A 26,069-nucleotide genomic window follows, 5' to 3' on the forward strand; every position below is an offset into this window, starting at 1 on the left:
GTCCTTTCCCTTCCATTGTTGCTTAATCAAAATAAATCTTCTACTTACATTAAACTTGAAAATCACCAGAGCAGACCTGTTGAAATTACTGGACCTAATTTAGTGATGTTCATCAATTTCAATGGCTCTACTCTGAATAAAACTAAGCTGGACACTCCCTTCTCTTTTCACTGCTGCTTCAGTTTTGTTTCATTGTTAGGATTCTTTTTAATCCTGAACAATTAGGATTTTAATTGTAAGCCGTTTTACGTTCAGAAGCTGACAGCCTAATTTCCAGCTGCAGTTTTGTACACACTTATCTAGGATTAAGTCTCTCTGAACTCAATGGGACTTACAGCTCAGTAGACACATGGATATGATTGTGCTGCATGATTCCTTTCCGCTTTTAGCACAGCATACTAATGCCATCCCTTCCATGTTCAGACATAAGTAGGAACATAGGAAGCTGCTTCATACTGAACCAGACCATTGGTCCCATATAGCTCTGTATTTTTCCACACTCCCTGGCAATGGCTCTCCAGGGTTTCAGGCAGGGAACGTTCTCAGCTGTACCTGGAGATGCCAGGGATTGAAACTGGGACCTTATGCAAGCAAAGCAGATGCTCTGCCACTGAGCTGCAGCCCATCCTCAACTCATACGTGATTTTCAACCCAGTAGGATGCTTAAAACAAATTTTAGCAATTTGCCCTCGAAGGGATCTCTAGGGTCATCTAGTCCAACCCCCTGCGATTGTGCGAATCTCAACTAAAGCATCCATGACAGATGGCCATCCAACCTCGGCTTATAAGGAGAGCCCATAACTTATGGAGGAAGTCTGTTCCGCTGTTGAACAGCTCTTACTGTCAGAAAGTTCTTCCTGATCTCACTACTGTGAGTCCACATTGCTTAGGAACAAATACCAAACACATCTTTGCCACTAGAGGGCAGAAGATGCAATGTTAAGGAATTCTAGGAACAAAATCCAGCTATTGGCAATTCTCACCTTGGTGGCTGTGGGCTCCACAGTCTTTTTTCTGAAGCCCTTATTTAAATTATTTTTCTATAGTAAACAACAACAACAATGTTCTGAAGTCACTTACCAGATCAGGAAGTTTATCCTTTCCCAGCTCACAGCTTCTCAAAAAGGCCTTCCTTGTACTTTAAGTACCTGCCTTTAGCATATAAGCACTTCTGATAATAAACTCTTTTAAATATATCATATGTTTGAGAGGATGTATCTATTTCCCATGATAATCATTTCGTTAAACACAGTTCTAAGACTGGGGGGCGGGGGGGCGGAGGCATTATGTATTGAGAGTCACTTATCCAAATAACCTGGGTTAGAACTGTTTAAACTGTTTGGGCAATCTGAAGGCTGCCCTGGTACACAGACACTGAACAAGCAACAGCAGAAGCAGCCCACCAGGCAGGGCAGAGTTGCTGAGTCAGCTTTCTAGTAGGTGGGTCACTGTTGCTTACTGGGAAGGGAAGGGTGAGGAGGTATGAAGCCAATCTAGTGTAGCAAAGGACAGTCCTCTATTTGAAGGGCCGCTCGGTTCAAACTCAGTTTAAAGGTACAAAGAACTCATAGAATCGTAGATTTGGAAGGGACCACGAGGGTCATCTAGTCCAACCCCCTGCAATGCAGAAATCTTTTGCTCAAGGTGGGGCTCAAACCCACAACCCAACTCATAAGGAGAGTGAGCAGGGGCCTTGCACTCAGCATCTTGACAGCAAACTGGGCACACTCACAAAGGTCACTTGGTCGCAGGTGCCCCCCTGTGGAGAGCTGTATTGCATTTCCATTGAAACTGTCTATTAAACTATTTCTCCATTTGAACTGCTGCAGATAAAATTAGCATATGCAAATATAATTGAAATCTCTGTCCTTTTAAAAGTTATTTTGATGCTCCATTTTTTTGGTGATGATGTGGAAGTGGTCACCATATCCAACACAGTGCTAAATACCCTTAAGATCATTTCATTACTTTCATATATGATGTGAATGGCAGACTAAAATATACATTGACTTACTGAAATGACTGTTTTTATGTTGGAGAAAGCTCCTAGAGCTATAAATGGTCTTTTAAGGTAGCAAAATGCAAGAGCAAATTTATAATCAATGGCTATAATCAATGCTCTTATCTGACCATGTGAACCAAAACCATGTTTGACCAAAGGTACCTTTGTTGGGATGTGAGCCTTTGGCCCAGGAGCTCAATTTCCCACCAGCCCCAGCCAGCATGGCCAATAGGTAAGGATTATGGGAGATGGAGTAGTACAATAAATGCCTAGAAGGCCACAGCTTCCTCATCTCTATATGAAGCATGAAAAGCCTAACCCCCACCCTCCCCCAAAAAGAAAGCCATTCCTTAAAGACACAAGCCAGTGCTTTCATTTGCAGGATCTATGGATGCCATGCCAGCATGGGATTTGAAAAATACCTGGTCCGTGGTGGAGGCAGCGTTGAATTTGTATGTGTTTGCAGCGTTGTGTCGTCAAGTGGCAAAGAAGGAGGTGGTAGGGAGGAAGGTTTTTTTCATCATCATCATCATCATTATTATTATGCATTTTTAATTATTAGTTTTAATCAAATAGATCAAGTGAAAAAGAGAGAGAAAACCCTTTGCTTTCAAAACACTTTGTTTATTCAACAAAATACGTGACTCCAGACAACAATAACCAGCATTTTTTAAAAAAAAAAAAAAAAACCCAACAACCATTGATCAGCATCCCTAAGGCGGTATCATCTCCTAGCTGTAAAAGATATTTGTAAAGCCCTAATTCCGATATCTTTGACGACTTCACTCCAGGCAGGAGCTACGCGTCTCCTTTACGCGGGACTGAGCTCCCTCACTTGCCCCTACGCAGCTCGGAGAGGGGTTTTGCAGCCCGGCGGATAAAGCTTCCTTTTCCTTTCCCGCAGGCCCGATTTCCCAGGAGAAGGGAAGGAAGCACAGCCCTTCGCACTCGAAATCCATTCTCGATGCAGGCAGCCCCGCATTTCCAAAATCTGTGTTTCCCCCTCTTTATCCTATCTCGTGCTCCCGTTTCCCCCGTCGCCTGGCGAGGGAGTGGTGGCCTCTGTTGTTGTTGTCCCAGCTTCCTCCGGGCGAATCTGATCCGCTCCGCTCCGCCCCGCCTGATAGCCAGCACCGGCGACGGAGCCCCTCCTTCCCTCCCTCCCTCCCTCCGGCTGGCGAAGCTGAGCCCGCCCAGCCGAAGCCTCCGCCGCCACCGCAGGAACCTGCTGCTGGAGGCGGAGGCAGGATGACGTGTCGCCGCCGTGGAGCTTCGCCGGATTCACCGACAGCGGCAGGCGGAGGTGGGATGCTGCGCGCTGCTCGCCCCGCTTAGAGGGCGCTGAGCGAGGAGGACCCGCGCCGCCCTTTAGCTCTGCCTGCCGCCGGCGCCTTGGCTCTCCCCTCCCGCCCCCGGCGCTGCTGCTGCTGCTGCTGCTGGTCGAGGATCCCCGGAGGATCCAAGAGGCAAGATGGAAGGAATCCTGAAGAAGCTGCAGAAGGAAGCCTCGGGGAACAAATACAAGGCGATCAAGGAGAGCTGCACCTGCGCCAGCGGTAAGGAAGTGGGCGAGAGAGAGAGAGGGGGGGGGGACTCTCCTCTTCCCCGGCGCCCGAGGGCAGCCTTCCCTCGTTCCCAGGCGAGCGTTGCTGGGTGGGCGCTTCGGAGACCTGATCCGAGAGATAGGACTCTGATGCCTAATCCCGTTAGCAGAGAAGGCATCAAAGCACCGCGCCGGTTTGGTTGTGCTTGTGTCGTTGGCTGCACGGGAGGGGGTGGTGTTTGGGTTTGCTTTCGGATGACCGAGACGGTTCTAATCCTGCATCCATCCCACTGGCCTTCGATCTGTTGGCCTTCAGACGGAAATCCCTGCAGTGCAACTGAGCCCAAGTGTTTGCCACAGCTTCTTCTAGGATGTAGTGGGGGGGTTTGGCAGCTTCCCCCCACCCCAGTACATCTTTTCTGCTATAGACTATTCTAGTTGTGTGATTTCAGCGGATCTTCCAAACCTACTGTAATAATTCCCCTTTGCTTTAACGGCGCTTGTCAGTCGGCACATCAAAACACAAGCTTTCAATTCCTGGCCGGTTTTTTTCAATCCTCCGCCCCAACTAAGCAGCGTTTAAAACAAACAAACCCTAAAACCACAAAAAATGGGCTCTGGAATTGACTTAGGGTTGTGCTCTTTTATTGCAGAATGCTGAACTGAGCCAGGTTAGCTGTTTGTAAAATGGGCATAACCCTAGGTAATGGCTTTTTTTGTATTTTAAGGAAGTGTAATGACATAATGAGGGCAGCTAAATGAAGATTCAGATCTGCTGGGTAGAAAGACTTAATTGCTTCTCTCCCCTGACTGCCTAACCAATTGCCATTTTTCAAACCAACCAACTAGATTTATTTCATCCACTTCACCAGGTTCTGTAGAAGGAGCCACATCCAGTGTTATGCTATGAGTTAAAAGGAAATTTTAGTTCCTGCTCACCTTTTTATTAGCAGCAGGTGCTTTCTTCAAATATGAATTGGCAGTCTAATGCCATTTAAATGTGCCAATTGCCCTGTGACTATTTTCCTGTGTATTAAGGGTTGATCTGGTTAATATTTTCACAATGAATTTTTGGTAATATTCCTTTTTTATATATATTCCTCTCCATCTATGTATTCAGTATGATTTACACATGGGTTACTCTAAAACAGATGTCCTTCCACAAATTTGTACCAAAGACAGTGGTGGTGTTTTTATGTTCTGGAGTTAGCAGAAGAGAAAACAGCTTTAGTGGTCTGTAAGTTTGTGACTGAAGAGCACGGCCTTTTGGCTGGGGGCAAGGGAAGCTAGGGAAACTTCTTATTTTCACCAGGAATGTATAATGCCTGCTGAAGTCAATGGGAATTTTAAAAATGCTTAACTTTGGCTAGGTCATGCCATAAACAATTATAATGTGGTACTGCTTCAGGAGTTGGCTTTCTTAATTTTACATGCTTGCTTAGAGAATGAGTGCAGTTACTTAAGAAGCTATGCAAAGGTGCACTTCAGGCAGGTGAGCAGGAGACTCTTACCTTTAATGTAACGGACACATGTACTGGGAAGAAATGGTGCCCTTGCATTGTAATGATGCCCATAAAATGTGTTGCTTAGGAAAAAGTGTTTTCTCACATCTCTCCCGTGGAGTGGCAATGAAGCAGCTCACCTGTGGGCAAACCTGCAGGTGTTTAAATGTATCTGCAACAACAACAACAACAACAACAACAACCCTTTAAGCAGATTTTTAATTATTGTTTAAAATGCATGGTTTATGTTAAATTTGTTGGATATTGTGCATGATTTGTATGGATAGTTGTTTGCTATTCAAGATGGTTTGAGAAGGAAGAAATACAGTTTTGGAAGAGCGGGATAGATATGATAAGTAATAATGCAATAAGAAAGCTTAACTAAAGGAGAAAACTATAATGATGAGCACAGAAGCATCACAAATAAGGTGCAGTAGTTTCCATGTCCTTGTGTGTGGGCCACAAGCTGAGTTGTTTGTTGAAAATTATACTTTTAAATAAGGCCTTATCTGGACTGAAATTTTGTGATCTGAATTGCAACTAATTGCACATATTGACTAATGCCTCCAAAAGCAATATGTATGTCTGCATAAAAAATACAGTCATGCTTGTGAATATTCACAGGCACTTCATAGACTAGGAGTTGGAAGCTTCATTGCCAAGACAACTGCCTCAAACTTCCTTTGCACATTACATTGTTAATTTGCGTTTGTAACAAAATCTAGTAAAGGAAGCAATTTTTAGATGCATTGAATTTAGGTTGTATCAGTGACAGCCAGCACCTTGAATAGTGTTTCTGAGGTTATAAGAAACCAGGGCAGATGTTAGAGCACCATGCTGGCAGTGAACCCCCACCTCTTTAAAGAGAAAGCTTTGCAAAATGCAGCAGTCTGTCTGAGGCTCCTCAAGGGCAGCCCCATGTGTTTAAACTGCCCCCCCACCTTGTGCTTGCTAAGTATTGCTTCCTTCCCATGCTGCCACTTCTTTGCATTTCCCCTAGAAAAAGCAAGTTATAATTATTTAAAAGAAAATTTGTGTATAAGAGACATACCATACATGCTGATCTGCCTTTCACACTCATTCTGCCAGTTTCAGTAGGAAACAAGCAATCGGCTTTGGGCCACGAGAAGCGTACCAAGGTAGTAGAAAGAAAAGTAGAGTAATTCAAAAGGACATGTGAGCTAAGCCTGCACATAGTAACTCTGTGTGATATCCAGTGTGCCGTTCTACTTGCAGAATGGCTTTGATGCCACAGAGGCACCTGCTAATACTGATGTGGGAAATCTTTGGCCCCCCAGATATTGTTGAAATGTCACTCCTATTATCCCTGTCCACTGGCCATGTTTACTGGAGAGTTGTACTTCAGCAACATCTGGGAGGCCAAATGTTCCCCACACCTGTATGCAAAGAAGGAGAGCGGATTTCCTCCAACTTCCCCCTTCCTTTGAAGCCTGCTGTACCACCTTCTTGCCCTTCTGTATAGTCTCCCAGTCCTCTGGAACTGAATTTTGAGGCTGCAGTGGGGAGAGAGAAATTGCTGGAAATTGTTTTCCCGATCCCTTACATTAGTGGATTCCTCCACTGCATTAAAAGCCATCCTGCAAGTGGAACAGTAACACTGGATTTCATCCTGTAAAGCAGGGTTGAGGAATCTGCAGCCCTCCAGGTGTTCATGGGCTCCAGAACCCATCATCCCTGAGCGCTGGTCATGGTGACTGGGGCAGATGAGAGTTGGAGCTCAATAACCCCTGGAGAGCAACAGGTTCCCTGTCTCTGATTTAAACAGTGGAGACATGTAGGCAAATGCTTTTCGGTATGGATACTATGGGTTAGCTACAAGCTAAACCAAATACACCTCAGTGCAAAACCTTTGTAAATATGTATACAAATCAAGAGCTTTTATTGAATCAACAATATGTGTATCTGCTTTAGGATAATAATAATAATAATAATAATAATAATAATAATAATAATAATAATATAATAATTAATAATAATAATTAAAAAATAAATAATTATTATTATTTTATTATTTATACTCTGCCCATCTGGCTGGGTTTCCCCAGCCACTCTGGGTGGCTTCCAGCAAATATTAAAACGTAGTAAAACACCAGACATTAAAAGCTTATGTCAGATGCTACATATTTTTCTTAACTATTTGAGGTTCATTCAATGGTTTCCCACTCCAACTATATACTTTCAAATGCATCTATCTATACCACAGTGCTCCATGTCATGTCCTCCCATACTGCTTTATTTAATCTGCAATAACTAAGTTTCTCCCAGTTTTAAACTCACAAGCACTAAAGCAGAATTGCTACATTGCTTTTAAGCATGCCATGAAAAGGGATAGACAAGACCATGACAGGCTCAGGGTCATAAATAGATATTTTTGAAGCCTTGTCAAATTGCACATGCTCCGCTTAAATTTTAGCCAAAAAAACAAAAAACAATTGGATTTCTGCAATACAGTACTGTGCTTCTTAAATGTGCATAACACATAGGAAAATGCCTTACATTGAATCAGTCTGTTGGTCCATCTAGCTCTGTATTGTCTATGCCGACTGACAGTGACACGCCAGGGTTTTCAGGCAAGGATCTTTTCCAGCCCTGCCTGAAGATGCCAAAGAACAAGGGTCCCTCTGCATACAGAACATGTGCCCTGTCACTGAACTACAGCCCCTTACCATTCCAATAGTTTCTGCCTAACACATGAGCTTTAAGATGGTTTGAAAATTCTGTCATTCCAAATAACGTGGAGGCAGGAAGGCATTTATCTCCTAGACCAGGGGTCTCCAATGTGGCATCTAAGAGCACAATGGTGCCCCTCGAGGTATTTCTCTGGCACCCACAAAGCCTCTGAGCTCCACCACCCACTGCCTGCTTGGTTGTAAGGTGGTTACCTTTTTCTCCCTTGAAAAGTACAGGCAACCCTCCATTTATTGCACACTTGCGTGAAAGTGCATGAAATGGAAAAAGCCTTCAAAGGCCCCGTTCCACCCCTGTCCCCATTTTGCCCTTTTAGTGATGTTTCAGTGACATCTTTATCAGGTTTCCAGGTCACTTCCGGGTCTGGCGCTGTGTGCGTGTGGGCAATCACACACCTGTCTTGTGATGAAGAGTGGTACATCAGTCTAATAGAATAAAATATCTGTCATATCTAAAACAGGAGTTGCCTGTGCATGGAACTGAAGTTAAAAGCCCACCATTCTTTCTTACTTCCTCCTTTAGTTCTATGTGCTTCTCAAGGCTCAGATTAATTCTGTCAAATCCTACTTTTACTCAGATCATTTGGAAAAAACAAAGTATTTGTGTGCATACTGTGTCTCTCTGTGAGGAGCAGTACTGAGGGAGAAAAATGACCAGAAAGGTGGCAACCACAGCTCTCACTGAAAAATATGAATGTGCTCACAAGCCTGAAAAGGTTGGCAACCCCTGTCCTAGACCTTGCCAAGCATTAAACAGGTTTGTTCCCTTCATGGTCAGAAGTACAAGCTGCTTGTCTTTCTCAGCTCCTACCCACTTAAAAAAAAAAGTTGCTTCCTGGGCAGCTTGACCTGGCTGGTTATGTTCCTGCTACAACAATTTAGTGAGCTGCATGTGAATGCTGTTTGACTGTTGCATCTGTAACAATTATGTCTACACATAGTCACAACTTGAATCAGCCAGTTTAAATGAAATTCATACAAGATGCAGAGCATGCAGCAATTTATGCTTGAAGTATACCGGTGGTCTCTGCCCTCACATACCTCCCAAATGCACTGGAAAAAAGGAACATGTTTTTTCATGCAAGATATCGGTGGCCATTTTGGGTGCTGCACTCTTGCCCTGAAAAAAGCACTTTCTTCAGGGCCGCAATCTCAACCAACACCCAGAATTGCATGTTTTGGAGCATCACACGAGATCTTGCCCTGAAAAAGCACTTCCTGGAAGACCCACGTCCCAGGTTAGGGCTTGAAAAAGTTGGACAGTATGCCTTCATTGCCCTCTATAACGATTCTTCTCCCTTCTCTATACAGAAATGTTAGAATCCCCAGAGGCTGCTACGAAGATCCCTCCATATCAGCTAAGGTAGGAAATGTATACCGCCTTGGTTATAGATGTCAACAAAGATACATGAAATGGCTGCAGAGCTTGAGACTTGCTTATTGTTGAAACCAGAGTAAAAACGCTACGATAGAAAACCTGCAGCATGCTGTAAGCAAGCCATACTAGGGGTGTCGTCTATCATTTTCTATTTATCACTTACAAGTTATTTTTACAGATTTGTAGTGTTCAGAAAATGGTCCGGTTCCAAGAAAGCAATGTTGTCCATTTTGGTTGAAAATATGACTGTACAGGTAGTTGTCTACCAGGGTTCAATTTCTACCACAACTATCAGCAACAAGACTTTTTCATCTTACTAAAGATACAGCTCATGCAGCTGAATGGAATTAATGCTGATACACTCAGAGGCGCTGCCAAAATTAAGGGTTCCCAGGACCCAGGTGCCTTCCAAAAACATCCACCCCCAAAATCACTTTTACTTTAAATACAAGGGGGGTGAAAGTTGTTTTAAAAGAAGAGTCTTGAATGCCTCCCCTCCCTTCTTCCTTCCTTCCTTCCTTCCTTCCTTCCTTCCTTCCTCCCTTTCCCTTTTGCACTGAGACATAGGCTCAGCTAATGTTGGCTATCTCCTCTTCTTGAAGTCAAACATGAACTGTTTTGTCTCTTCCATCTACTGGTGATGTCCAATTGAAACTGTTCCCTCTCCTCTAATATTCTAACTGGGTGCTACCAGCAGAGGAAAATGCCCACTTCTAATTGGATGCCAGCAGCAGAGAGAACTGTTCCCCTCTTTTCCAAGTCTGCTGGCCAATCAAAACAGTATGAGTGTCTAAGGAGACACGGAGAAGTGTTAGAGAAGCTTAGACTATGCCACCATTCCAATTTGGCCTGGAGCTCTGCCCCAGCAGGTCTCACAGGCACCATGTTGGGGACCCCAGTCACAACGTATCTTTCACTTGGCTTTGCTAGCTATAATAATCCATCTTTCTATTGAATACCATTGGTGAGGTAACTTAGGTTAAGATTGAGTAATGGTAGACTCAGATTCTCTTTAGGATTTTGCAAAACTCTTTCATAGGTTTTTGGCTCCTTTTTCCATTCTGATTATTTTCTGCCATGGTTTCAGTTCCTTTTCTTCAGTCAACAAAGGAGGGAAATTCATCTGCAGTTACACTGCTTTTTACTAGTGAGATCTTGCCAAATAGTGATGCATTCAGTTTGGATCATTGGTCTGTCTAGATTTTGCTGCCTAAAAAGCTTTCTGTATTCATTTAAAACTTGTACCTCTAGACTTGAACTGATTGCTTTGTAATGTTCAGGAAATGTTATTTCATCAGAAGATATTGCCTGAAAATATCCAGCGATCAAATAAAAATATGAATAATAGTTTCTGAAAGCATGTTTTGCCCTATGAAAGGAAACTACAAGACTTCTAGCTGACTGTTTTTCTGGCTTCTCTTTCTCCTTATCACTGATGCTTGTTTTATATTATTAGTGTATGTTTTTTATAATGGTTCATAGTTCAGCAAACTGTTATGAAATTGTCATTGTCTTTTGGATAATACAATAAACTTATTGATGAAATAAGTAGAATTGAACGGAAGGAAATTTTATCCTATCCTTTGGGAGAAGTTTCATCACTTCTTGATATTGCACAATGGAACTCTGGCAAACCCTGTAAAACCAGATTTTCTTAAATCTAGAACTAAGAATTGTCTTACTGAAAGTTTTCCATAAATGGTGTCATAGTGGGTAGTTCTGTTGAATTCTACAACTAAGGCATCTCTGTTTAGGAAGTTCTGAGCCCAGAGTATAGCTGAAGAAGAAGAAGAAGAAGAAGAAGAAGAAGAAGAAGAAGAAGAAGAGTAGTTTGGATTTGATATCCCGCCTTTCACTCCCTTTAAGGAGTCTCAAAGCGGCTAACATTCTCCTTTCCCTTCCTCCCCCACAACAAACACTCTGTTTCCTGCTTGGCAGGGGGTTGGACTCGATGGCCCTTGTGGTCTCTTCCAACTCTATGATTCTAGGTGAGTGGGGCTGAGAGACTTCAAAGAAGTGTGACTAGCCCAAGGTCACCCAGCAGCTGCATGTGGAGGAGCGGAGACGCGAACCCGGATCCCCAGATTACGAGCTACCGCTTTTAGCCACTACACCACACTGGCTCTCAGAACATGAGTAGTGTTGATTTCATCACTTCTTCCTTCTCCCATCTGATTTATTTTCCATCAGCTTTGTCTGGGAGTCTTAAGTAAGCAGGAAAGAACTGATTTACTCCACAGACCACCTCTCATTCACAGAGGGTTAGCTTGATAATTGCTATTGATGCCAGTGGGTTTGCTGGCCATCTGGCATTTGTTCCATTGCACATATGAAGCAGATAACATTGTGAGGTCTTGTGTCACTGCATCTGGGTTAAGACCAAAGTTTTGTATTACTTTTGTTACGGATTATTGAGTTTGCTGACATGGTTCATTGTTGCCTCAGGGGAAAAAATGAATGTATATTGTATAAACTCTTTCACAATCAAGCACTGCATATGGTCCGTGTTGGTCTGCCATGGTCAAAACAAAATAAAAAAATTCCTTCCAGTAGCACCTTAAAGACCTTAAAGGAAGCACCTTAAAGGAAGGAATTTTTAAAGGAAGGAATTTTAAAGGAAGGAATTTTTAAAGGAAGCACCTTAAAGGAAGGAATTTTTTTATTTTTTTTTTTGCATATGGTCCAGCAGCATTAGCAGATAGTAAAGGTGTGCCTTGTTTATTCTCCCTGATGTTAACGATTCTTTGCCATCCTGCACTACTTGGTGACACCATCTAGAAGTTGCTGTGTGCTGACAAGCTGTTACTGCATGGTGTTAAAGGGAATGATTAAACTGGGGTAGAACAACTGAGCTAAGTGAAGGGCAGAGAATAGCATTGTACTACAGAGTTGGTTACTAGTCTGTGTTTATAAACTAACTGTATCCAACCAGTGGAAGACTTTGGGCTCTCAAATTTCAGTGGTGCTAAAATTCGGCACCCCCTGCCTCTAGAGCGCTCTGTTCTACAGCATTGTTTTGACACCCCTAGCAGCACAGCACCCAGCACTGGTTGCCCTGGCCCTAAAACCTCCTCTGATCCAACCCCAGTTTGCAAGCAAGATCCTTTCTGATTGGCTTATTTCCCTGCCACATTAAACAAGATGCATTTGCTTTTCGGGTTCTAGTGAATGGATTTATGTTCATTTTGAATACTGTTGGAATCAGCTGCATGAAATAAAATTCTTTACTTTTCCAAGACACTGGATTTCCCCACTAATTTTACTAGAATGTGTAGAAACCAAGAAAGTTTGAGTGCATCTTGCGCTGGAATCAGTAATGGATGGCAGGGCCGGGCAGTGGTGCTCACCTGACCTCTGGCTGACCACATCACTGCTCTACCAGGAGGCAGAGGGGGAGGTCAGTGTAGTTCAAGTGCATTGGTGGAAGTAATTTGGTGCCCTCACCAGTGGGTTAACACTTTGCTTCTGCCTTTGTCCTCCCCTTCTACCTCCCAGTAACACATCCAGCTGGAAGTCAGGTGATCACTGCCACCCCACCCCACCGTCCGCTACCTGGTTGGAGCTAGTTAGAATAAAGCAATGAAACCCTACTAAATAAAGCAGTGGAGAGTGATCTGCTTTTCTGAGCACATAGATCCACCTGAGGCATGCTCCTTTTTTCATTAGTTTCTTCCATGTGATGGAAGAACATGAAGGATTGATTAGTAAACCACCTGACTTTTACAAATGGCGCTGTGGTTTTAACCACTGTGCCACTTGGACTTGCCAATCAGAAGGTCAGTGGTTTGAATCCATGTGACGGGGTGAGCTCCCATTGCTCGGTCCCTGCTCCTGCCAACCTAGCAGTTTGAAAGCACACAGTGCAAGTAGATAAATAGGTACCGCTTTGGCGGGAAGGTAAACAGCGTTTTCATGCTCTGCTCTGGTTCGCCAGAAGTGGCTTAGTCCTGCTGGCCACATGACCTGGAAGCTGTACGTCGGCTCCCTTGGCCAATAAAGCGAGATGAGCGCCGCAACCCCAGAGTCGTTCGCAACTGGACTTAATTGTCAAGGGTCCCTTTACCTTGCATGCATAGCTCTTGATGATGTGGGGTGCTTATATGCATATGCTCCTTTTTCCTGCCCTAAATCACATCCCAAGCTGTTGTAGTACCTTCAGTAGGAAATCATTATTTGCGGGGAGGAGTGAAATGGTAAAACATAATGTGGGAAATGGGGCTGTTCTCCCACGTGTCATTGTCCCAGTCCAGATTGAGTTTCTCTGCAGCTTTTTATCAAGAATGTAAAACGGCAGGTTCTGCTTAGGTTATTGTTAATGAAATGTGTAGTTTGGCCCTGAGAATGCCTGTGGATGTCCAAGAAACGAGCCTGAAAGAGCCAAAAGGAACTCCAGTAATTGCTGGATGCCCTAAATTGTCAGTAGCACATTTGGCCAAGCAAGCATGGAGGGAGATATGTGAATGAAGCCCCAGCACTGATTTATAATAATGGGACTTCCGGGTTGGCGCCATCGCCGAATGGCGGACTCCCTCCGAGCTCCGGAGGGAGTCTGCTCGGCAGGGGCTGGGTCCTACCGCACCGGCGATGCGGGGACCCTTAAAAACCACGGCCAGAGGAGGCCGTGGACATGGAGACTCGGCTGGCACCGTTAGCGCCCTCCCGACTCGTGAAGGAGCCTTTTTAAAGGCTCCGGATCGGGTGCCGGGGAGAAGCGTGGTGCTTGAGTTCTCTGCTATCCCTGCCGAGCGCAGCCGCATGCCATCCGGCGGAGAGCGCTGACTTCTTCTATTGAAAATTCGGATCTAAAAGAAGAACCCGTGAGTAAATTGGAATATGGACTAAAAAAAGGGGACAAATTTTTAAAATTTGGAGCGAACGGGGGAGGTGGAAAAAAGGAAGTCAGCCCCCCCTAAATTGTAGAAGAGCCAAAACAAAGGAATGGATAACTAAGATCGAGAGTAACCTAATTTCACCGAATTAGCAACTTCGCGAGGGAAATTTATAAGATTGAGCCGGAGGAGAAAAGTGGAATTTGTATTAAAAAGCAACACCCCCCCCCGGAACCCCTGGAGCGATTCGTGAAAATGCCTGGAGAAGAACACGTGGAAATGCTTGGAGAAGAGTAACGGAGGTTTTGACAGGTTTTGACAGCCGTCAAGGAGCTGTCAAAACGGAAGAATGTAACAGAGACTTGGTTATGGACTTTGCCGGTTACATTTGATATAAGTTGAGTATAAATTGTTTCAAATTGTCTAAATAAGGATAAACAAGCTATTTGGACTGGTGGATGGGCTTTGGAAGGGAACTTTGTTATGGGAATCCATCTAGAGGAGCTGAGGGATATTGCATGTGTTTTTGACAGGAAACTTATGCAGTTGAATAGAACTTTTAATCTCCTGGGAAACTGCAGAAATGGAACATTATTTTGTCTACAGAGGTCTACACACTATAGGAAACAATGGAACTATCTGTTGGAAAATGAAAGGATCATGATGTAATGTTTTGTTCCTGAACAACAAGCCTCTGCAGGGATATTAGAAACTTTTGGAGAAAGAACATTTCTGTGGGAGAACAGAGAAACAAAAAGGAGGAGAATGGCCAACAAGAATAAGGAAACAACAAGAACTGGACAGAAATGGGAAAGGGGACATTTGGGATATCCAGATTCGACAAGCTTATGGAATTAAAATTGGAGTTTCTACTCCTGGATATAAAAATCTGGATAGAAGAAATGGACCCTCTTCTCGATAGACTTTTTTTTAGGATTGGACATTCGTAATTAAATGATTGGACATTCGCAATTAATAAGACTGGCAAAGAATCAGAGGGATGTGTGTTTAATGTAATGTGGGAACTCCAGGAAGATATTAGAGATGGAGGGCTAGGAGAAACGTAACAGGGAAAAAGGGGAGGGAAAGTTGGAATCCAAAGGTTGTGAAATTATTATTTAATTCTATGTTGACGTTTTTTATTTGTATTAAAGGGGGAAACTCGTGGAAGGGAATAGATCGAGCTTAGGGGGATGGGAATTACGCTAAATTGGGTAATGGAGGATGATTGCAATTTGGGGATAAGAATTTGTTGAACCTAATTGTTTATTTGGAAGATTTGGAATACATGAGGGGGTGGGGAGGGGAAGTCCTAGTTATTGGAAAAAGTTTATAAATTGGATTTAATTTGTTTTAATTTGGAAAATCTTAATAAAAATTATTTTTTAAAAAAAAAGCACTGATTTATAATAATGAAGTGAAATGTATCCATTTAAGAAAAGGAAAAGATAAAAAAGAGGTAAGTCAAGTTTCTTACACACTTAAAACACACCCCTAAAACTGTTGTCTATGATGAAGCCCTGTTATACAATTGCGTCATCAAAAAGAGACTTGCACCTAAAACAAATTATATCAGGCTGCACCACTGACCCAAAAGAGATGGTTCCTGACTTTGCCAATCTACTGTGGACAGAAGTAGAAGAGAATGTGACAGGCTGACGCTAGTTATCAGTTCCAGCTGCCAGGCAGTGCCCAACATTAAAGGGCCCGTCACGGGTGCATGACATCACACATGCAATGCCCCCACCAACCCAGTTATGCCTACTCGGCCCACCCACCCACGCACCACCAGCAGCCTTACCTTTGTGAAAAGGATGTGTGGGGTGAAGATGCTTCACCCTGCGTGTCTCTGGCAGAGATCGCCAGTGCACCTTCCAGGAGGGTTCTCTGACGCGCGGTGAAGACTCTTCAGAAGGACACGGCAGGGCCAAGCATCTTCATCCTTTGTTGCTATTTTTATCATTCCTCCCCCCCCCCTTTTTCATCTGTTCTTGAGAAAGAACACTGTGTTTTTAACACCCATTCTTCTTGACAATGCTATGTGGATTCTGTGTTTATCTAAATGATTCCATTGAAGAATGAAATAAAGATGGATACAATTAGTTCAACTGTAAGTGAGCAATGGCCCTTCTAAGGGAGCTATTTCCCTTAGCCTATAATACGAATGATTTTACTTGCGTTGGGCTATGCTACTTATAACTGCCTATAGTTTATTCATGTTTGCTGTCAATACAAAAGCAGTTATGCCTGTCATATCAGCTCTGATGTAATCCCACCCGAGGAAAAAAAGTCATGATTTCCCCCACCATCGTCCTTGAGTTTTTATCTATCCTAGGTTGCTAGTAGCAACACCTGAGCAACATTTGCTATTAGGTCTAAATATAGCCTATTAAATTTGAGGTGGAAATGATAGCAAGCTAATCACAAATATGTTTTCATGGCAAGCCCCAGGTGGTTAATATGGCATATATAAACTCCCAGGATTTGATACCACAACAATTTTTTGTTTTTTAAAAAATTATATCAGTAAGCAATTTTGTGAAGGGCCTGCCAGGTGTTGTCTGGTACACAATTCTTAGCCAGGCCCAAATCTTGACCGCTAGCCTTACACCTCAGTGAGAAAGCAAAGGATGAACTGTGCTGTGTGGCATTTATTTGAACATAATATCTCCCTGACTACCCAAATTTCCCATTATTTCTGGAGACAAACGACAGTTGTGTCCAGGTACACACAGTACAGCCTAATTAATTTGCTGGCTTCTCCCTGAAGTAAGAGATAAGGAAGCGTGAATTCCCATGACACACATCACACACCAGGTTGTGAATGCTTTCTAGAAAAAGTCTATTTATTTTCTATATAGCTTTTTAAAAATAGCTCTAGAACTTCCACAGCAACATCTCTGTTACTTCTGAATAATTCAAAGAGGTATGTTGGTCAAAACCTGAAAATATCTGACCAGGTTTCAACAAACCTCCTTGTTTTGGCAAAGGTGGTTCCGTAACTCTGGCAACTCTGCTGAGGTGGGGGGGGGGGGGTGTCTCGGCATTTGCTCTGTGGTCCCTGCAACTTCCAACTTGGGAAGAAGTCTGGGAATTATTTCTAAGTTTTGACCAAGCTATCCAAAGAGTTTCTGCCAAGGCTGGTAAAACTGGCTTTTTACTCTTCCTGCTGTGGAGCAGAAAAGGCAGGGGTGGGGTGTACAGTGAACACTTTCCCTCCACCTCTCTGTCGGCAAACGCAAGGTGCAGTGGGGATTGGAAGTTGCTGCCTCAGGGCGCTCAGTGCACTTTGTGGCAGCAGATCCCAATGGTACAGACTCCCTACTAGTTGCGGGATGAGTGACTGGACAGATGGGGCGACTACAACTTTTGACTTGGTCAGCAGAAATGTTTTAGAGCCCTGTATTTAACTTTTCTTCAAGGTTACACTCATAGCAGTACTTCATATTCCCAGCCATATTTTGTGCCTTTGCTTTATATTTTTAGCTCCACATGGCATGCCCCAATTTTCATCATATGCTTATTGATGGGGGCAATGGAACTGTCCCATGACTGTGACCTTTAATAAGATGATGATACTACTATTATTCAATGTTTAATTCTTTACAGACTGTTACTCCACCACCACTCTGCCACAAAAGTAATCATGTAGACATCATTTCTTTTTAAGAAATTCTTCAAACAAACCGGCAAGACTTCAATTACTCCCTAGCACCAGTGTCCCACCTTTTCTATGTAAAGACGACATCCTTGCATTTGTCTGTGCTAGAATGCCTGCCTAGTCAGCTATAAAAACAAGAAAATGTATAAATAGCAGTGCCCCCTCCAATTCCCTATAGAGATAGGAGATGTTGCTCTTCATCTTGAAAAGGGATGGAGAGGTTAAAAGCACAAAGGGTAAGGATACACTAACTGTTGTTCTGTCAGTCCCTTACATCTGATGTGAAGGACCAAAAGTTACAAAGGGCATTTCCAGATCATTGGTGCTTTGTGGTGGAATTCAGTCACAAACCAACAAATGCATGTTGCAAAATCAAAGTTTATTTGGAGCTCTTGCGCAACTTTCCACATCAGACCTTTTGCGATAAGCAAATTCATGGGGAAACACATTGGGAAATGTGGGATTGTGTGTGCTAGATGCAGGAATGTCTAACCTCCCTGCAAACAAATCAGAATGAATGCTAAATAAACAGGTCATATGGAAATAACCAAAGTGTGTTGGGTTGTAAACTTTCTCCATCTCCTCTATCAGCCTTTGAGGACAATTGGGTTTGTTAACGTTCTACAGATGTTGTAAGAAAAAAAGATTCAATTTGTGCCAATTCTCATTTCCATCTCAATTTTAATTCAGAGCTTGAATTAATGAGCCATTTCCATTCTCTTCACATTTGAAGTCTTTTACTGCCAGAATGAAGTAGTTGAACTTCCATTTTACTATTGGCTTCTCACAGCCAGCGACTGTGTTTCTGTGACCTTGCTAGTGTTCTAGATTTTAGTTGGCCTGTCATGTCACTGCTGTCCATAGTGACAGCATCTCAGACCTGGAAACAAGAAAAAGGCAGCTCAGCCAATTCCCAAAATGGAACGTGGGAAAGGTCACTGATTTGCAATGATGGCATTTACATTTTAATAACTCCTTCAGTTTCAGGCAGGACCCCCCCCCCCCGAATTATAGCTTCTCTGTTCACACTGTGCAAAAGCTATTTGAGGAAGACACCAAAGGAGGGTGAGGCAAGCAGTTTCTTTCCTAATCATAAAGAGCCAGCCAATAGCATCTGCACTATTTCGCTCATTTTAATAATGGAAGATGGTTTCCTCATCACATTTCTTTCTTTCTAGCTCACCATAATTGGAATGTGAATACCTTGGTCCATAGGTTTCTCTAATTTCACCGCCATCCTGTAGGTTCTTGTCTGTTCTCAGCCCAAACAGTGAACCTTATGAATAATTAGGGCAGCTCCACACATTTTGTTTGCTGCAATTGACTCCCTTGCTGCCTTAACCCCTTAATTCCAAACATGTTCACAGTGTTACAGGTTTAGGAAAGAAGGCAGCAAGGATCCTATGCACAACAAATATTTAAAGCAGTCTTATACTTGGGTGCATAGGATACTTTTGCTAAAAAAAAACCCCACAGACTCACTAATCATCCTCAGTCAGCAATCCCTTTGCTTCTAAGGCAAAGTAGAAGCTTGAAGGAGGGTCATGGTAGAGGAAGGAATGGCCCGCTCTGAAATCATAGGCTCTCAACTGCAGCAACATGCAGTCAATTTACAGTGTTAAAATTAAAGCTCTGCAATTCTAAGCCAGCTAAGCGATCTAATTGGCCAAGTGACTGCTGATGGTAAAATATATAAAATCACTGAGAGGGACAGGAAATGACACAATGACAGTTCATTTTGTTAACTGTTGTGATGGGAATATAGATGGTCCATTAGCATTAATCAGAGCTTTAGCTAAATGCTTTTCTCAAGAACAGGGAGGTAACTAATTGAGTCAGTCCTGGTTTTTAATCTGTTTTGTTGCTTCTGAGGTTTTTTTTTTTAAAAAAAAGAAATCTGATTTTTATCAGTTAAAAGGATACGGCTGTAGATCAGCCTTTGTCAGCCTGGTGCCCTCCAGATCTCTCGGACTACAGCTCCCTTCTTCCCCTGACCATTGGCTGTGCTGGCTGGGGGTGATAGGAATTGCAATCCAAAATGTCTGGAGGACAACAGGTAGGGAAAGAGATGGTGGGCATTTTGCTGAAATACACAGGTGCCATGCAGTGAGCCATAAAAGGCAGAGCTGGCTTTCAGTTGTAATAAAGCACTCACTGGCTCAGTTGTAATGGAAGACAGTATGTCTGCTTCCTCTTCTACTGAAAATGTGGAAGTCTGGCTGATTGCCAGCTGACCAGATAAATGGTAGGGATTGGAACATGTGGTTCTTAAGATACCATAGATGCAAATGAACCAAACTGGAGCATGCAGAAATGTTCAGAATGTGCACAAAGGCACGCCTTCCCGCTTGCTGTTCCTTTTAGACTTGCCAAAGCTCCCTGAAAAAATTAGAGTGGTAGCAAGGAGTAAATAACATCATTTCCTTAAACATCTGGATTCAGCTCCTGAAATCTAAAGTCTATAGGTAGACAAGCTTACCAGTTCAGACCAACCAGACGCTTAATATGAGGGTCATGAGTTTGAGTCCCAGGTTGGGCAAAAAGATCCCTGCATTTCAGGGGTTTGGACTAGATGACCCTCATAGTCCCTCCCAGCTCTACAATTCTATGACTCTAATATGCATTAAGTGGTGGAAAATCCAGGCTCCAGTTGCTGGTCTTCTGGTTCTTCCCTGTTTCATCAAACAGCTGATCAGTTGTTATGGTAGCCAAAGGATTGTATGCTTTCTTTGCCCCCATTCCCTCCTTTCCCTGGAGAAAGTTAAGAAATGAATTGTCTCTGATTTTAACCATGGTTCCTTCTTAGCCAGGACTTTCTATTGGCTTCAAATTCTGGTTTCAGATCTTTGCTAGATGCATCCTTGTTCAGGTTAGTGCTGTTGCATCTCATAACTGCAGTTAAGTGGGATGGGGGCAATTTGCTCCAAAGAGAAGAGCTGTGTAGAAGGAATGTATAATCCTGCAGCCTGTTCTTGATCCTGTAACCACATCTAAGAGGCTTCTAATATTGGTCAGATCCATGTATTTGAACCACTCTTTTATTACTACTTTAACAGTCTTAGCTTCCCCTCAAATAATCCCAGGCACTTTTATTTGTTCAGGGGAATTTTGACTCTGCGTGAGGGTAAACTACAGTTGCCAGGATACTTTGGGGGAGACCATGACTGTTAAAGTGGTTTAAATGTGTGGTGTGGATGTAACCATTATCTGCAGGATCCTACAGTCTGGTGTTATTTTGCAGATTTTCTTGACACAGTAATAGTGCTTTATTAATTGTTCTGCAATGGTTCACCAATGCTACCACATTATTGCTGCCCAGAGAGACTATATCACAACAAAAGCAAGACAAAACAAACCAACTCAAAGCATTTGTGCTTTGAAAAGTTACAGGATTTCATCTGGACGTTACAGGATATGCACAGACTGCAAATGAAGCGGTATGACCACCCCAAAACTTTTGCTGGGACAAATAGCATTGTCAAAGGGATCACATATCATGGATGTTCAATGAACAGGACACCTGGAAGGAACTTGCAATTGCTTCTTTTATTATGTACTATGATGAATGTTTGCATCAAAGAAGACTAATTTTAACATATGCTTCTGAATTGCCTTTCAAGAGCCAAATTCAAAAGTTACAATGTAGGCTTTCTGAATGCATAGTCCTAAACAAAGTTTATTTTTCTTTGGCCATCAGGGAGAAGTGTCTCCTTCCACTCCAGCTTGCTTTGGAAAGCAAGAATGTGAAGCTGGCCCAGCATGCTCTAGCAGGGATGCAGGTATATGGCAATGAGGTTCTGCCGCAGTTGGATGTGTTTGATGGAGGTGGATGGTGCCCTGCTGACATTTTAGTGGCTAAGTCAGGGGTGGGGAATCTCTTTCAGCTTGAAGGCCACATTCTCTCATTGGCAATCATTTGGGGGCCACATACCAGTCGTGAGTGGGCAACAGATGGACTCAATTGTTGCTACAATTCAACTGTGCAAAAGCCAGATGTTTCTACACATTGATCTCTAAATATCTCCTCAGGCCATGCTGTGGGGTTCCACAGGGCACTGTTTTGTCCCCAGTGCTATTCAACACCTATATGAAGCCACTGGGAGTGACCATTAGGAGTTTTAGTGCAGGATGTCATCAGTATGCTGATGATACCCATCTCTGTTTCTCCATTACATCTGATTCAGGAGAGGTTGTGAAAGAATGGGGCCCAGGCACGGATGCAGTGGTGGACAGGATGAGGGCCTGTCAGCTGAGTCTGAACTCTGGGAAGACAGGGGCCTTATGAGTGGGTGGTTCTTGGATCTGATGGTTCTTGGTCAGTTATTTCCCCTGGATGGGGTTGTGCTCCCTCTGAAGGAGCAGATATCTAGTTTGGGGGTACGCAATGGACCATCATTGTCACTTGAGGCACAGGTAACATCTGTGGCTATGAGTGCCTGTTATCAGCTTTAGCTGGTACACATGTTATAGCCATTCCTGGACAGGGTTAGCCTGACTGCAGCAGTTCATGTACAGTGGTACCTCTGTTGTTGAATGTCTCCATTGAGAAATGTTTCGAAACTCGAACACCAAAAAACCAGAAGTAAATGCTTCCGTTTTTTAATGTGCCTCGAAAGTCAAATGGCTTCTGCTGAGGTACCACTGTATTTTTATCAAGTTTCTCTGTAAATTTGCAGACCACCCTTTGCGCCTTGGTTTTCAAACATTTCGGAAGTCGAACGGTCCTCCGGAATGGATTACATTTGAAAACCAAGGTTCCACTGTATTGGTAACTTCAGGACTGGATTATTGCAAAGTGCTTAATGCGGGACTGCCCTTGGGTCTGGCCCAGAAGTTTCAGATAGTGCTAGCGCAGAATGCTGTGGCAGGAACAGACTTCTGCCAACACATTACACAAATGTTAAAACAGCTACACTGGCTTTCCGTCTGCCACTGGGCCACGTTCAAGGTTCTTATACTAGTGCAGGATTTCTCAAACTTGGGTCTCCAGCTGTTTTCACTACAATTCCCATCATCCCTGACCACTGGGCCTGCTAGCTAGAAATGATGGTCCAACAACAGCTAGAGAAACCCTGAACTAGTGTATAAAGCCCTGAATAACTTAGGCCCAGAAGGACTGCCTTACCCAGTGCACTCAAAGTTGATCACTGAGATCATCTAGGGGAGCACTATTGGTGGTTTCCCATAGGCCAGAAGCATGAGTTATATCAGTTAGGAGTTGTGCCTTGGCTGTTGTGGGCCCAACTCTATGGAACTGCCTCACCACAGACACCATCCCTACTGAATCTTAAATGCCTGGTCAAAAATCACTTGATTGCAGGACCTTGAATGCATCGCTGATGCTTTACATTATTTTCTGACATTTTAAAATTCTGAGGATTTTTGAGATTTACTTTAAGCTTTAAATTTTGTATATTATGTATTTCATTGTTGTAAGCTTCTTTGAGAACTGCATGATGAACAATAGGGTATACATTTTTAAATATAAAAAACAGAATAAGGTATTTTGGGAGGTAATGTGATTATTATACCAGTATTATGTATCAAGCAAATCAAGAATCCCTGTGATTAAGCAGTCCCGTTCTCTCTTTGCAGAAGCTACTGTCTGATGAGAGATTTGTAACCATGGAGACAGACTCTGATGACAAGCAGTTGCTTAATCAAATGCTGAATGCAGTCAGAGTGACTCCTTCCCTCAACGAAGACCTGCAGGTAGAAGTTATGAAGGTTAGTATTTTTCAGACGTCAGTACTTACGTGGCTGCAGAGGAGACTTCCTGACTGACTCAACTCTGCAGCTCTCTGGAGTTTCTCTGAATCCTTAGTAACATTTCTTACGTCATGGTAAAAAACCAGCTCTCATATTTTTGTTGCAAGTTGAACTCTGCTTTACCAACTGAAGTCTGGATTCATAGGGCATCAGTGTGTCAACATGACATTTATGACAGAAGATTTAAATTGTGACCACACTGTTGAGACAGAAAATCCTTTGGGTCCCCTGGTAGCTAGAAACAATGGCATGCAAATAGTTTTGCATTTTTATGCCTAATGTAAAAAGCAGGTGTCTTTAGCAAACAACATTGCCAGTAGCAGATGGCATGGTGGGATGCCACCGTTCAGCTGACCTCCAGTCGGCTGCGACACTGCAGCTTATCAGGGGGAGTAGTGAGGTTGGCGCAGTGCAAACACACCGTCAGGAGCACCAGATTGGCTCTGCAAGTGTGCTTGCAGCTCACCACGTTGCTTTTTCTCTTCCATCTCCCAGTAAGCAGCAGGAACAAACTGGAGTTTGGGTGAGTGGGCCCCACCCCTACCACGCTGGCTGCTATTAAGCATTGCACTGTGTGATAAAGGAGGCCACATATATTGTTTATGTAAGGTGGCTCATCATGGGCTGGTGGTGTAAGAGACGTGAACGTGTGGGGCGGGGAGAAAGGTTAACATTGTGGGTTGTTGGGTTGTTTTTTCTGGGAAGCTTTAAAACCCCTTTGTGCTCAAAATACTCTAGTGTCAGAACTGAAGTGTGAGACTTGTAAATCCTTTGTATATTTAATGCACACTGCTGTTCCTAGAACTATACACACTTTAATTGCTGAGAATGAAATCAGGAGGAGTGCTTCCTTGGCAAGCAGCCTTGTGCACTGGCGATGAGGGGATGCCATTAGATCCTTGTTCCAATTGTCTTTTGTCATGTCAGTTCCTTCCTGGAAAAGATATGCCTGACTGGTGAGAAGTAGTGTTAAGATAGATGATTTTTCAGCTTTGGGGTGTATAAGAGAAGGGTGTGTATGAAAGTGAGTGCTGAAAATGAGTATTCCTTAGCCTGTTGAAATTTATTTCTCAGTTTTAAATCTATCACTGTTTCATCCCAGGAGTTACACAGAGGAGCTCTTTCTACACAATGTTATAAAAAGAACCTTGTAGGGTATCAATGTGATTCTTTTTAAATCTGTTCATTTGGAATAATATTTAACCCTTGCATATTTATATAGGGTGACAAAGTACTGTTGTTCCTTGTTTTAGTTCATACTGTTATGGTGAAAGGCATGGTGGCAGGAGCCTGAGGGGAAAGAGACAGATTTCCATTATTTTAATCTATCTAGTCTTAGTAGCAGATTTGGCCAATTTAAGGATCCAATATATAATTCCCTGTAATACACAATACCTCAGTCATCTGTTGGGAAGTGAAATGGGGCCAGCTAAAAATAAGGTGGTTTATGCAAACTCAGGTGATTCCCTGTGTTTGTGGAAGGGTGTTATTTTGTAAATGGAAAAGCAAAGGGATATTTAGAACGTAGGACCCCATTGCAAGGACCCCATACACAGGGACTGCAAGGGCCTGCTGAAACAGAAAACAACCTCATGGCATTCTACAGTGATGTTTCGTGACGGGGGTGGGGAGACTTACACCCCAACACCCATAGCAATAACAAGCTTAAGATCATGGCTGGCAGCTAGACCCAAACCTAAATCCTTTAGCATTATTTAGCAAATTCCAGGAGGCAGAGAGAGGCTGGGAAAGGTGTCCTTTTTCCTTCTTTTTCTATCCCAAAACATTCTCTCCACTATGAGCCTTGAACAAGGCTACTGTTCCAGGCTGCAGCCTTGGACAAGAGGATGTTTCCTAGGAAGTGGGGATACATGCATGTTCTTAGGCTGGTATATTATCTATTTAATGTATAAGGAAATCCCTAATCCTAAAGGAATGTAAACTGTCTAAAACCTAGATAACTCCTGTGAGACCTGTTATATTTTACTAAGCACCACCAGCCAGTTACAACTTCAGAATTTATCAATTTATTTTTTGAATTTATATCCCACCCTTCAATGCATTAAGGATGAATAAGACATGAAAATGCATAGGTACACTCTATGCCTAACTTCCAGAATCCTGTTTGGAATGTCACAGATTCAATTTCTTTTCATGAATTTTTTTTTTAAGTTTTTTTTTTTTTTTTGAAGGACATATGTTAGAATTAGGCTTTAGACTCTATAAAAGTCTTCACTGCTATGTGTACTAAATGCTTTCAAAGTGGGTGGTGTTTGGGGTTTTGTTTTTGCATTTTTCTTTTGGTGCAATGGGATTTTTCTGCTTTGTCCACAAGAACATGTGCCATCTTGACAAGAACAGCACCAAATTTAGTCAGGTCAGCTATGCAGGTGCTATCTGATCTTCTGCTAAGGCCAAGCATCCTTGTTTACTAATCTGAATGATGCAACTACTATTTGTCACCTCATAGCAGACCAAACTTTGGAAATGTCTCTCTGACTTGCTTTTGTAAGATTCTGAAGCATCTATAAAGATGTCAGGAAATACCAAACACTTTCTGCACCCAATAGGCTTTTGTTGTTCACACTTTGCACTGATAAAAAATACCTATTACATTACCCCCATCACTAATTATTGTCCAGCTCCCATATAATCTACTAGTAGCCTTGTACCCAGC

The 26,069-nt window shown here is 42.9% G+C and overlaps 1 protein-coding gene across 2 annotated transcripts in view; it reads left to right on the top strand.

The window, feature by feature from the left end:
- Positions 1 to 2,627: 2,627 nt before the first annotated feature.
- ARFGEF3 (ARFGEF family member 3) overlaps positions 2,628 to 26,069 on the top strand; it is a gene marked incomplete at its 3' end in the record, with an annotated part of 71,763 nt that continues 48,321 nt past the window's right edge. For both annotated transcript variants that reach the window (XM_081855227.1, XM_081855228.1), the window contains exons 1-4: positions 2,628 to 3,558; positions 9,067 to 9,118; positions 21,321 to 21,402; positions 23,219 to 23,350. In XM_081855227.1, coding sequence (XP_081711353.1) covers positions 3,474 to 3,558; positions 9,067 to 9,118; positions 21,321 to 21,402; positions 23,219 to 23,350 — 351 coding nt within the window. In that variant the 5' untranslated portion in view covers positions 2,628 to 3,473. The remainder of the gene's footprint in view (positions 3,559 to 9,066; positions 9,119 to 21,320; positions 21,403 to 23,218; positions 23,351 to 26,069) is intronic.

This window comes from Podarcis erhardii (genome assembly GCF_964252035.2).
Source record: "Podarcis erhardii genome assembly, chromosome: 3".
NCBI lineage: Eukaryota > Metazoa > Chordata > Lepidosauria > Squamata > Lacertidae > Podarcis > Podarcis erhardii.